Source organism: Ananas comosus, unplaced genomic scaffold (assembly GCF_001540865.1).
Source record: "Ananas comosus cultivar F153 unplaced genomic scaffold, ASM154086v1, whole genome shotgun sequence".
Lineage (NCBI taxonomy): Eukaryota > Viridiplantae > Streptophyta > Magnoliopsida > Poales > Bromeliaceae > Ananas > Ananas comosus.
In genome coordinates, this window is record NW_017890594.1 from 5,815 (window position 1) to 20,671 (window position 14,857).

Sequence of the window (14,857 nt, forward strand, 5' to 3'; positions counted from 1 at the left end):
CCGTTATACTTGATCTAGCGTACTTGAAGTTTATAGAAAATATTTTTTGCGGTTTTTCGATATCATTTACCAAACAATCAAAAGGATTCAAAATCAATAATTTTTAATGGCTAAAAATAAAAATCCTATAAAAAGTGGTGATATAGCACTAAAATTTTCTGCATATTTGGCTCGGAGAGTTCTCATATGGTTTTGTACATTCTCAGCATCAAAAGTAGTGTTGAATTTTGCATTAACTGTTGAAGCCCCATGTAATACACTGAACTTTTGCAAATTTGCGAGGTTCGAGTGTTTGATTTGAGTTCTGATCTTTTTCATCCTTTCTGGAGGATCGTTGATAGTGTTCCGACCTATGGCTCGCATCCCGAAAATCAAGATTTAAAGCTTAGCGCCAAAGTCTCTAAAGTGAGGATTGTTGGCTGCTCTCGGGTTGAGTTCTACAGGGTTGTGTACCGGTACAATATTGATGTTGTATCGGAACAAGCTGTTGTACCGGTACAACATTGGATTTGTACCGGTACAGAAGGCCGATTTCTGCCAACCCGAGACTCAGGTTTACGCCTACAGGATTTTGTACCGGTACATTTTTTCGTGTACCGATACACTTTTTCGTGTACCGGTACACAATGCAGTTCGCAGACTGCTTGTTTTAGGAGGGTGTTTTTACAATTGTAGCTTATCTATATATGTATATAACATCCCACAGCCCTTGAAGGCTCTTTTGAACCCTGGAACATGGAGGAACCAGGTGAGAGCCCCCCTCCTTGGATTCTTCTCCATTTTCTTGGATTTTGCTTGGTTTGATCTCTCTTTTTTCCCTCCTCTTTGCTTCATGTTGGATTTCCTCCGTTGGAGAAGCTTTGATTTGAGGAAAGGAGCTTTCAAGAGGATCAACCTTCACTCTTAGCTGATCCCAAGCTTGAATTAGAGCTTATTTAGAGGTTAGTGTTTTAGATCTACTCTTTAGATCTAGTATTGATAGAGTTTTTGAGATGAAACCTAGTTTTGGAAAACTTAGGATTTATTTAGGGATTTTTGATTTGAGACTTTTGAAACCTAATTGATTGACTTAGAACCTTCTTTTAGGTTGGTTTTGATTAGTTCTTGCCTTCATTTGGATTCGAGAGGCATTCCCCACACTATAGGTGAGTGCTTGCCCATTTTTTGAGTTGATTAATGTGCGATCAAAGGGCAAACAAAGGGCCACGAGGAGTTTCGGTGGGTTTGACTTTATAGAAAATAGTAGAACTCCACTTTTGTCAACTTTTAATTATCGTAAAATTGAAATGCATGCATATTCATGCTAGATAGAGCCTACAAGTTATTTAGAATGCTTAAAATACATGCGTTATATTTTATAAAAATTACCTCTATATAGTAGAGAGATATATGCATTGTTAGCACGCATGAGAATAACATTCTAATATACAGTTTGGGATCATGTTTCTTGCAATGAAATGACTAGAATAATAGGCTCTTGGACCTAAAACTCATGTTGAACATAGTGGACAAAATGCCATAAAGAGGCATTTGACTTAGCAACATTTGCATCATAACATTGTACTTGTTGTAGACAAGGTAGTTGTGATAATGTGACGTGGAACATGGTAAAATTATCATGAAGCTGAACTTGATGTATTTAACCTAGTGGGTCAACTAGAACTTCACATGTGACATGGTAACTTGATGCTTGAGTTAGTACAACAACTAATATGTAATATAGTGATATTGCTTACGATCTAGAGATCGATAATTGCATTCCATATAGTTGACATGAGGATAGTGAATGGAACGCCCTTGGGCAAATGACAAGTTGAATAATTGTATGTGGTATTAATTGAATGAAGTAGTCGCATGATAGTTTAATACTCCAAGAAGTGGAGGCATTGGTAGAAAGATATATGCATGGCATGCATCATGAGCATTGTGACTATCTTGTAGTACTTATGCATATGATAAGAAAGTGACATCCCTAGCTATAGTGGAATAGTCTAAGTGTGAACTATCATTGAGACTTGAACAATAGTGAACTATCCTAAATAGGATAATGACAAGGGTTGTGGGCATATAAACTAGTGACCTTTACTTGATATAGTAAACATGAACGTCATGTATTGACATTTGGGTTACTGATCGACAACCTTGACATTGTGGTACTTTACTAGACCTTTTGGGTCCTTGCTACTTATTCCTTATTTTAGACATGATGACCGAGAGCTGGATACTATTGATCATGCTTGCTTGCCATTGTACTCATTCGCATATGCTTGTGATGAGGGTCGCTCCCCACAAGCCGGCACTCCGGAGATAGCCTACGCGACACAAGTTCTTCCGTGCGGAATTGGGCACCAAAATGGAATGTCGTGGGGGAGGCTCATTCTTTTAGTGGGAATGTTGACTACTACAGGGCCATTTTAGACACGGCACAAGCCGGACTACACACATGTAGATCCGTGACGTGGATTGAACTATGATACTTAACATATAATGTGGAAACTACTACTAGAGAGTGCATCCTAGTTGGACTAGTAGATATGCATGGTGGTGCATATTGTGGACTTTATGTTAGTCATTCTTCACATTGACACTCTAGTGGTAGTATATCATACCTACATCGATTGGCATAATTAATGCACGGTTAAAATAGTAATGAAAAGCATAATCATCCTTTGTAGCATTACGGATATTATAGATATGCATGTAAATGGACATTGGCATACATCTGACGAAGCATGTTAATCAACATTGACATATAGTTGATAGAGTGAAAGTAGAACATCATATGCATGACAGTTAAAATTGTAGTAGAGGCTTATTAGTTTTACAAATTCTATTCACGTTCAGTATACTTGCTATTCATGCTATTTCTTTTTACTTGTTAAAGCCTCTTTTATTTTACTTGTAGCCTAGTGGTTCATTTCACTATGGTCAGTAATTACCCACTGGGAACTATTGTTTAATAGTTCTCACGCCCTCTATTTTGTTGCTGTTTCAGAGCCATCCGCATTGGGAGTGGCTAGGGATCGTGGCAAGGGGTTAGCGACTAGCTAGAACCCCTACGGAGTATTTTAGAGGGATCTGACATCATTTTGTACCTTGTGAAAAGATGTTTTATGCATTTGGTTTAGAGATTATGTTAGAAGTGGATCTAGTTGTATACTTTTTGTATATTTATGGATGGATCTCTTATTATTGTTGGAACCTTAGTGATTTTATATTACTCGCTCTGATACCCCTAGATGTTATTTTATTATTGCTTTGTTTATCGCATTGTTGTAGACGCCTTATATGTTTTAAACATATAACGGGTCTGGACACGCACCGGGCGGACTTCGCTGGGCCCCGGGGTATGACACCGCAGCGACATAAGCCGTTTTCTTGAAACCTTTGTCTACTTTCAAGCCTGACTTGGCTTGTTCCACTAGAAATGGAATAAGAAAGTCATCTATGACGGTACTCCATCTTTTATTTGGTGTACCTTTTTTACTCAAACTTGTGCTCTTTCTTTTGGAACTTTCTTGCTTCTTAGAAGCTTCCTTGTGGGTGCTGATGGAGGAACCATGGACATCTCTACCTCTTGTGTATTAATAGATTGTGACATCTAAATACGTCGAACACATAGATTGGACACACACAATAAAAAAGAAGTCAAATATGTATATAAAGCAAACTTGTCTTTATTTAATACAAAATAAGTTACATTCACATATAGAAACAAAATAGATTCTACATTTGCACTTAGCACAAACTTGTCCTTCTGTTGCATTAATCCAGTTGATAAGGCTAGAAAAAAAACATAGAAAACATAAGCACCAAAAAAAAAAAGAGCATAAAACAAAACAAAACATTCCCTACATTGAATGACGAGTGCGCCAACTATAGTTCTGCCACATCTCCTCTGCAATGTTATCACGCAGCTCTACCCATTGTCGACTCTCCTCACGATGCACCTCAATTATCAATTACACAATTAGTATAAAAAATTCAACATTTTTATTGTTACCTTGAAATAAGGAAAATATAGTGGGCTCAATGCTATCTCAGGATGGATGTCGGGGCCTGCTTGTTGGACAAACTGATTCTTAATGGCACATATAGCTCTTAGGACAGTACTAAAATAACAACTAATGATCTCTCCTGAACGAATAAATTCTATCTTTACGATTCTGTTTTTAGGATGATGTCCCACTGTATGCAAAAATATCGCAAGTTGTTCCTCAATTGCGACATAAAGGGTGTCCTTTAATAAGTTACGATCTCTTATTATATCAGCAAGGCTAAAGAAAGTCCAAGCATCCATACGTACATAATCCACACAATTCATTGTGCCACGATATAAAATTCTATGAACGTATGCCTTTCTATGCAAATCTTTAATCCTAGATGGCTCTCGGGGCAATGACTTTTTTTTCATATATTTCCTCATGAAAAGTATAACACATAATACAACCATAGAGAATGCTGCAAGTTCAGCATGTTTTCGTCGTTTATATTGATTCACGGTATTCATCTGAAAGAAATATCAAGCTATTACATTAGTACATGAAAATTTACCAAAAAATTTGAAGTAATACAAATGAAGTAACTCATAGATGGTCATTACTACAAATTCCCATGATGATTCATTTTCAAGAATCATATTTTTCATAAGAAATGATGCATCGACCTATAAGAAAAGCATGATTTTCAAAAAGAATGTTAAGCTTCTGGCATTAGATCAAGCTTATTATCTTGGTAGGTCTAATATAGTAGAATTAATCAGGTACATAATGTTGGCAACTTAGTAAAAGATCAATATATATACTAGCTATGAACTCTTTGATAATTAAGTAATTGATCAAAAAGGTTCTCAGAATGAGCTTAGTGCCTATTGCATAGTTTATTATTGTCAAGCATATGTACAAACTAATAAATTTTTTATGTTAATTTCCTACTCTGTAATTTAATTAAAGATTACAATCTTTTTTCTACCCAACTTGCTTCAGAAAATTTATTCTCTTCTTAGTTCATCATTGATAATTAGGCACAAAATGAAAGCAAATATGCATTAAGAATATATTAAAAATACACATAAAAAATTTTATTACAGCACAAGTGATAAAGAATGAAATAGTTTATTATAACTCTAAAAAAAATCTTGGGCATAGTACTGAAATTAAACCCACCATCCCATTTGACATATGACCGTGCGGCGGTTTGCCTATTCTTAAACAACCATTACTAGGCCACCACTACTTTCCATTGGTGGTGGGATCAAGCAAAATGGGGAAAATAAAGTTGCAAAGAGTATATTGCAACAAAGGAGAAAGCAACGATGTAGAAGAAGAAGATAGAGATGAAGAAGAGAAAAGGGATGAGAGGGAAAGAGAGGAGATGGAGATAACTCGATCACATTATTGAAAATAATGGGGAAGATTGAGAGTGTCTACATTGTGAGGAGAAGGGGATTTTCTGAGTCTCCGTTGTGAGGAGAAGGAGATTTTCTGAATGTTTTGTTTTGGAGGTAACCCAAACTTGTTAGGGAGGAAGGAGAGTTCAGTTTTAATATTTAATGGATTTTGTCAGAGAGAGTGGGTGCAGTGTAAGTTTGAGTTCGGAGGTTTAAAAGGGGAAGTCAAAAGTAGGTGAACTGAGGATTCTTTGTAACTTGAGTTACATAATTTTTTTCACTTACATCAAAACAAACAGCGAAACTCATGGAACTTCAGTTCCAATCCTCCACTTACTCCCAAACCAAACAGCCCCTAAATGTTTATGACTTCCAAGGGCCTGGTATTGCATTAGCTAAATGTTTATTGTAGTTTTTTATACAAAGTCTTATGTAGCCATTTCCAGTCTATTCGGGCCTTTGCTGAATCATCAATGACAATGGCACTTGCTAAAAGTTGTCCTCTATACTTGAGCACCAAGAATACAATTCTGAAAACATATGATGGCAGGTACTACTCTTTCCTTATAATTGGCTATGTATATCTGATTACAATATGCTATTATATATTTTGCTTGCTTAATTATCTGTCTCATTTAGCATTGGTCTAGTAATCATTGGGTCCGCATTTGCCATATTAATTTCAGATTTTAGAATCATATGCTTATGTTGCAACATTTTTCAAAAGCCCACCGCATGTTGACAAAGTTTTTAGTAGTCCTATGAATGAGAAAGAGAAAAGCTTGAATTGAGTGTTCAGACAAGTCATTTCTTTCAGCATCAAAATGAACTAAAGAATGACTCATATTCCCATAGGATACAGACAGATTGCTGAATCTGTTCGCACAAATTACTTTCGAAGACAAAATGAGGCTTTCTTTCCTTTTATTACTCATAATTTAGTTTTCCGAAGAGAATACCCCTATTAGAGAAGGAAAATATCAGTTAATATTTAGAAGTAAGAAAATGTTTGAGTTTTCATTTGCTTTATGATGTTTGTGCTTTTGTNTAATATTTTAGTTAATTGTAGCTTGTTTGATAATTTAATGTTTGTTTATATTGATAATCTTATATTGGCTCTTCTACTTAATTGATAAAATCAGTCCCAGATGGAGATGTGCCTGTGGAGCTAAATGTTTATGACTTCCAAGGGCCTGGTATTGCATTAGCTATGTACAACGTAGATGAGGTGTGCCTCTGGGAGCCTGAGCATTGAATATTTTTCCCTTTTTTTCGCTTTTTGTAGTTTTTTATACAAAGTCTTATGTAGCCATTTTCAGTCTATTCGGGCCTTTGCTGAATCATCAATGGCAATGGCACTTGCTAAAAGTTGGCCTCTATACTTGAGCACCAAAAATACAATTCTGAAAAAATATGATGGCAGGTACTACTCTTTCCTTATAATTGGCTATGTATATCTGAAATCTAATTGCAATATGCTATTATTTTGCTTTCCTGTCTGTCTCATTTAGCATTGGACTAGTAATCGTTAGATCTGCATTTGCCATATTAATTTCAGAATCATATGCTTATGTTGTAACATTTCGTAAAAGCCCATGGCATAGTGACAAAGTTTTAAGTAGTCCTATGCATGAGAAAGAGAAAAGCTTGAATTGAGTGTTTAGACAAGTCATTTCTTTCAGGATCAAAATGAACTAAAGAATGACTCATATTCCCATAGCATTCAGACGGATTGCTGAATCTGTTTGCGTAAATTACTTTAGAAGGCAAAATGAGGCTTTCTTTCCTTTTATTACTCATAATTTGGTTTTCCGATGAGAATATCCCTATTGGAGAAAGAAAATATCAGTTAATATTTAGAAGTTGAAAAATATTTGAGTTTGCATTTGCTTTATGATGTTTGTGCTTTTGTTATAGCTACTGAATGATGGCAATGAGCTCTTTTCTATAGTTTAAAGCTGCAATGATTTTACATTGGTATTTGAATAGAACTTGGAAAGAAGAAGTTGACTGTTTTGGAAACTGAAACTGTCATAGGTTTAAAGACATCTTTCAGGAGGTATATGAAGAGAAATGGAAGGAAAAGTTTGAGAAGCAGTCGATATGGTGTGCGCTTATCTATTTTAACTTTCTCATGGTTTTCAGTTGAAATAATTCTAACAGTTTGGTAATTCTTATTTCCAGGTATGAGCATCGGTTGATCGATGACATGGTGGCCTATGCATTAAAAAGTGAGGGAGGGTATGTCTGGGCCTGTAAGAATTATGATGGAGATGTTCAGAGCGATTTTCTTGCCCAAGGTCTTCATTGTGTTCAGATTATCTCATTGATTATTTATTAGACAAACCAAAGTTTATGCCTTGAGAACAAAGAACCTTATTTACTACTAGTCAACTATGCACACATGTTTACACAAGGATGTCAAATTGTAATTTTCTGTGTAGGATTAATATTTCTTTTCAATGTTATATGTAAATCTCCAGAATTTGCATTTATCGCAGCCTGTTTTTACTTGTATCTTTTGAAAACTTATTGTGATTATAGCTTGGTGAGCTTCATGATTGTGTGCCAACCATTGTGTCGTCAATCTATAGTAAAGTAACAAAATGAAAGATGTTTATTCTGGTAGATTCTTTTCTCAACCTTTTATATGATGATGCTGCATGTTCTGAACTGCATGAAGCAGGATGGCTATTTAATTATATGGAGCGATAGGTTCTGGTCTTTGCTACTTCAACTAATATACTTTTTTTAAAAAAATTTCTATTATTTTTTTGTTTTGTAATTTGCTTATCATTGGAATTTTATCATGATGCTGCCGTCTTACTGTTTCTCGGTGGCTGCAGGTTTTGGTTCATTGGGCTTAATGACATCCGTACTGGTAACGGCCACTTCTTCCTTCTTTTGCTCTCCAGGATTTCTGATATTTCTGTTGAGAACCACATAAAATTTCTTCTTTTTTTTTTTTCCTTTGCAGTTATCTTCAGATGGAAAAACATTAGAAGCTGAAGCAGCTCATGGTACTGTTACTAGACATTTCAGGCTACACCAAAAGGGACAAGAGACCAGCACCAATAGTATGGCTTCCATCTTTGCATGGACTCGATCGCGGTCTTGCACACAGGCACGTTTTGTTGTTCATTTGGAGATAGCTTTACTTCTTGGATTATGTGATTTTACTATTTGTGAGTTGGATTTGGTACATCATATAACAATGTTTTTGCCTAGTTCTCACTTACACTGCATGGTCTTTTTTTCTTTTCTTTTTTTTTTAACAGAGCAAAGCTTGATAAAAATGATAGGCTGCTAGATTTTTGCGCAGAACCTTGAGTCTGCATGCATTGAAACAGTGGAGTCTGGTAAAATGACAAAGGATCTTGCGCTTCTTATCCACGGTCCCAAGTCAGTATGCTCACTCTGTTTATTCCAATTAGAAATACTTCTATATTTGATGTACTTTCAATTCAAGACGAATACACGGCAAAAATCTATTTTCTCCCTCCCTCCTTTTATGACAAACTGAACTATTCTGTTTTGTTTAGGGTATCAAGGGAACATTACTTGAGCACGGAGGAATTGGTTGATGCAGTTGCTCAGAGACTTAGAGAGAAACTTCAAGTTCGTGCTGTTTTGTAGAGTCGGGTCCGACATCCAATCTGACTGCTTAAGGAAGAAGATTAGAAAAGTTCATGCAGGACTCTGGAAGATTGCTTCTAGAGGGCTAGGGTATACTTTTTTCTTTTGAGATGATACGATAAGCAGAAGATAACTTCGATTGGATGTTTCATTCATGAAATGGGTATTGCATTTTTTTTTTTTTTTCAATGGTGCCTTTTATGAGGGTTTGTATCTCTGTATATTGCTTATTTCAGAATGAATGCTACTTCTGTGGAATTCTGAAGGCCGGTGAATGCCGTGGTCGTTCAACTCAAAACACGTGGTCAAAACAAACGCGTGGCTCGGTCTTGGACCGTATGTTCCCAAATTCTGTGGACGGTGTGTCGGGCCCTGGTGTACTCTCCCAGTTGTTGACTATTATCTCCAAAAGCATCCACATAAAGAGAGCAAAAAAAAGGAGATTTATTATCTCCAAGAACGTGGAAACAAAGCAGGGCCCATTATTCCACCACAGATGCCCTGCATTGGTATCAAAGGAAAAAATATGTGCGTAGTCCCTGCATCACTATTGCCAAAGTAAGTGGTACTATTGTGAAAGTCGGTGGTGTGATATCGATGGTAGAAGTCCTTTTCTCTCTTTGTTTGAATCGGAGGGAAAATATGTGTGCATTGTCCCTGCTAGGGCCGGCAAATGAGCGAGCCTCGTGTTCGGCTCGCTTGAGCTCGGCTCGAAATTAAATAAGTCAAGCTTAAACAAAAAAATTAAAAAAAGCTTGAGTATTACTCTGCCTACTTGAAGTAAGCTCGAAAAGCTCGCTATATGTATATTTATATGTATATGATTAGACATATATATAAATACAATATATTTTAATTATATATAGGCTGGGTAAATAATCTGAATTTAATTAAAATTGGATAAATTCATGTACACTAAATTTATTTTGCTTAATGAATGAAGCAGGTAGCTTGCTACCTCTTTCTCAAAAAAAAATAAAATAAAATTAGGTAAATATTGCTTGCCCATAAAAACAAACCTAACATGCTAACCAAAAAATAAAATTTCATTAAATTTACACTTTCTTTCTTTTTCTCTCTCTCTCTCTCTCTCTCTCTCAATCAAGTTTGAAGCCTTCCAAATTATCAAGTAGCACCATCCGTCCGCCATTGGCTACCTTTTCATTAGTTCTGTGTTTGAGTAAATATACAAAATATTTTTAAGGTAAAAATTATTATTTATACAAAATTTTGATTTTATTTATATATAATTGAATAGTTTAATCCAATATTTGTCTATATAATTTTTTTTTTTTACCGCATAGATAAAAAAAAATAATATGGAGATCGAAGGCATAAGAAAAAACATGCAAGACTGAAAAGATTAAATATTCAACTCATAAATTATTTTTCGTCATATTATAACATTATATTTTATATAATTATTTTGTATTTTGAACTATTAGGTATATTTTTGTATCAAATTGTAGACAATATTTTATACAAATTAAATTATTAATCGTACGATGTTGAGAATTTTAAGCGACTCATTTAGGGCTCTAGCTCGTTCGACTCGAAATTAGGCTCACTCGAGCTCGGCTCGAATTAAGTTTAAGCCGAGCTTGTGTCTAGATTTAGACTCGAAATTAATTTCAAGCCGAATTTGGACTGTGGTAATCTCGCTGGAGCTCGGCTCGTCTACACCCCTAGTCCCTGCATTACTGCCAGAGTCATTGGAGCGATGAGACGCCTTTGTCCTTTTGGCTTAAATATAGGGGAAAAATATGTGGGCTTTGTCCCTGCGTTATTATTGACCAAGTCATTGCCGTGATGGCAGGTTCCCTCATTGCCGTCGAAGTCATTTTTGTATTAAATTAGGGCAAAATGTGTGGATAGCCCCTGTTTTACTCCACTATTCCTTATGCCTTTCAACGAAGTTCTGTTGCACCGGCCATTTTTAACGCAAGTGATAAAAAATTTAATTATTAATATTTTATATTTCAAATTTAAATTTTAATTGATTTATATTTTTAATTAAATTTATTTTTAAAAAAATAATGGAGACCAATAGCATTTTATCTTTTTTTTTCAAAAAAAAAAAAAAATAACACCAAAGTTCTTTTGCTTTTTTGCTTTATTTGGAATGGTTAGAACATGCGCCGTATGCTATTAGGAAGTACGACAAAAAGGTATTTGGCTTATTTCTGTCGCATAGATTAGACTAGGGCTGCCAAATGAGCGAGCCGGCTCTCTTTCGAGTTGTGTTCTTCTTGATATTCAGCTTGAGTTCAATTCGAAATTAAATAAGCCAAACTTAAACAAAAGAAAAAAGTCGAAATTCATTTCAAGCCGAGCTTGAGTATTAATCAGCTCTCTCGAATATATATATATATATAGAGAGAGTCCAGCTATTGTACTCTTATGAGTACGATCGCCCTCGTACTCATAAGTTGTTTTCGATGATAGAGCTTCCAAATCGACGATCCGCACCGTTAAACATTATCTAGAGCATTTAAAACATATAGAAATAAATTTTTTTAATTTTTTAACATCATTTACCTTACGATCAAAAGGTTAAAAAATCAACAATTTTTAATGGTCGATATGGAATATTTGCTAATTTAACGGTGTAAAAGAATAGAAATTAATTGAATTTTTGATAGAAAATTTTATTCATTATATAAATAAATATCAATAACTCCGATCTTAAATTGAAGGATCGGATCATCCATTTTTAAGACATCATTCGATTTTGACTGTTTATTTTATATNGTACGAAGAGTCCAATACTCATAAGAGTATAGTAGCCATACTTTATATATATATATATTAAAAATTATATAAATATAATATATTTTAATTATATATAGACTGAGTGAGTAATCCGAGTTTAGTTAAAATTGGGCCAATATTGTTGATTCATAAAAACAAACTCAATAGACAAACAAAAGAACAAAATTTCACTAAATTTAAACTTTCTCCTTTTCTTTCTTTCTTTCACAGAGCTTTAAATTTCTAATCTCTTTCTCTCTCTCTCTCTCTTTTTGTCTGTCTCTCACCGCAAGTGGCCAAGCCTGAAACCCTCCGAGTTACCGAATAACAGCACGCGTCTGCTGTTGCCTATTTTGTCATTAATTGTGTGCTTGAGAAAATATATAGAATATTTTTAAAATAAAAAATTATTATTTATATAAAATTTTAATTTTAGTTATATATGATTGAATAGTTTAGTCCAATATTTGTCTATATAATTTATTTATTTTTTGGCCGGATAAATGAAAAAAAATAATATGAAGATTGAAGACAAAAGAGAAAACATGCGAGATTGAAAGGATTAGATATTCAACTTATAAGTTATATTTCGTCATATTATAATACTGTATTTCATATAATTATTTTGTACTTTGAACTATTAGATATATTTTTATATCAAATTATAGATAATATTTTATATAAATTAAACTATTGATCGTACGATGTTAAAAATTTCAAGCGGTTCGTTTAGGGCTCAAGCCGAATTTGAGCCGAGATAAGCTCGCTCGAGCTCGGCTCGTTTCCACCCCTAGATTAGACTGATTTGATTAAGAGATAGGACAGATTTTTTTTTTTTTAAAGTAAAATATCAGGGCCCCAACCTTTTTCCACTTGTGTCCCTAGTGTTCTATAATTATTTACTAGTGAAATACCCGGGCGATACTGCGGATATAAAAATATTTTATAATAAATTTTATTTTTTTAGTATTTTTATATTGTTTTATAAGTCTAATTATTAATTAAATAAAAGTTAGATAAAAATAATTTAATAGTTAAATCTATTTAAATAAAAGTCATTAAAGTTGGTATATGCGCAAAAGAAATTTATACAACAATTTATTTTATAAAAATTTATATGACAAAGGATTTGAAGGAAAATCATTCAAAATAATTTTTAAAAATTTATAATAGTAAGAAAAATAAAATTATAGAAGAACTTGTTTAATAAGCTTAATTATATATATATATACACATATACACTATATTTCTTAAATTTTAGTCATGAAATTTAAATTTTGTATCTTTTTATATAACGATATTTTATGTGATTTAAATTGCATCTATTAGGTTTGATTTTATTATGCAATTTATTACGCATATTATTAATAAAATAATTAAAATATAATATTTAATTAATTATGAATAAATTAAGTAATTAATTTCGTTGTTTAGAGATTTAAAATTTTAAATTTTAAAATTGAAGTTTAAATTTGGAATAAATATTATAGATTAAATTAAAATTTACAATTAAAAAATATAAAATATAAAATTTGAAATTATTAACTTTAAAATTTGAAGTATCAAAATTTAAAAATTCGTATTATATATTTTTTTATTTATATATATAGAGGAAAAGAAGCGAGTAAAGGAGGTTTGGCAGAACAGTGTCACCCTTTGGTTCCAAAACTCTTCCTTAAATATATAAATTAATTAATTAATTTATTAGAGTTTAGAGATTAAAATTTTAAAATTTTAATTTGAAGTTTATAATTTAGAAAAATATTATGAGTTAAAATTAAAATTTAGAATTTAAAAATATAAAATATAAAATTTGATTTTATAACTTTAAAATTTGAAAGTATAAACAATTTAAAAATTCTGTATTATATACTCAATTCAAAAACATTATAGTTGAGGGGCTATCTATATATCTTTATTTTATCTACATTAAAACAATGAATATATTTGGTGCACCAGTGTTATAAGTAAATTTTACACACTTTATTTTTAATAATTTGAGATATAAAACCTAACTCTAGTAATTTTATAATAGGGCATTTTATATCGTATAGATCGCATTTGATAAAATTATATTTTACATTTAATAATTAATTAATCATTAAAAAATTAAGATTAGTGTATATAATATTTATAGTCCGGGCGTAGGCAAAGTTTTTAATAAATGAGAAGTGGGTTGGGAAGAAATTATTTCATGCACCGGGTGTATATTTATATGTTAAACACTATATTGATATGTCCATATTATTGGAACTTAAACCCTATAATATTTTGTACAAAAATTTATTATATAGTGTAAATGTATCCATTAAATTTATTTTAATTTTAAATTAAAAAAATAGATTTGGTGTATGTTATATTTGTGTAGACCGGGTGCATGCAAATTTTTAAAAGAAAGAGGAGAGCTTGAGGAGGACACGTGTCACCTCCTAACCAGTTTGAGGTGACCTAACTCTCCTTTAATATAGTAGTAAGTATAGATATAGATATAGATTTCAATGAGGTTGTTAACTTGTTGTCCGTTGAAAATAGGTGCACGTGTCTAGACCATGTGCAGATGTATGGGTAGCAGTTAGAAGATTTGTGGCTGAGGCTTCGTTTGAGATTATTGGGAGATTGCGTTACGTGCGGTGGAAAACGATAATGGGAAAATAATCTGTTTGTTTCTGTACGTAATATTGCGTTCCTGCGGTAATCTGTTTGTTTCCGTACGTAATATTGCGTTTCTGCGGTAATCTGTTTGTTTCCGTACGTAATATTGCGTTCCTGCGGTTAATCGGTTACGATATATTTTTTGTGGTTCTATCGGAGAACGCAGAAGTATATACCTATATACTTTTTCTCAACTCTATTCTATCTAATAGCGTTAGATTGATCTCAATACCAAACTAAGTCTGAATTGAAAGACACTTTGGTAGTAGGTTGGGGACTCTCATGTAAACTAAGCCTGAATTGAAAGAAACTTTGGTAGTAGGTTGGGGACTCTCATGTAATTTGGCCCAGGCTCTTCTATATAAATGAGCGCGGCTGGGCTTTTTAGGCGGGCCCGGCCTAAGTGACTAGTTAGTAAGACAGAGAGAG

The 14,857-nt window shown here is 33.2% G+C and overlaps 1 protein-coding gene and 1 long non-coding RNA gene across 2 annotated transcripts; both read left to right on the forward strand.

The window, feature by feature from the left end:
- Positions 1-6,524: 6,524 nt before the first annotated feature.
- Positions 6,525-8,679, forward strand: LOC109703935 (isocitrate dehydrogenase [NADP], chloroplastic/mitochondrial-like; the record flags this gene model as incomplete). The annotated part of the gene is made up of 7 exons (XM_020224677.1): positions 6,525-6,617; positions 6,709-6,812; positions 7,427-7,495; positions 7,574-7,689; positions 8,236-8,270; positions 8,367-8,588; positions 8,668-8,679. Coding segments are annotated over 7 exons (651 nt in total), but the record flags the coding sequence as incomplete, so codon positions are not given.
- LOC109703932 lies at positions 8,677-9,207 on the forward strand. The gene is made up of 2 exons (XR_002214060.1): positions 8,677-8,791; positions 8,932-9,207. It is a non-coding gene; the product is annotated as an uncharacterized LOC109703932 (long non-coding RNA).
- The last annotated feature ends 5,650 nt before the right edge of the window (positions 9,208-14,857 follow it).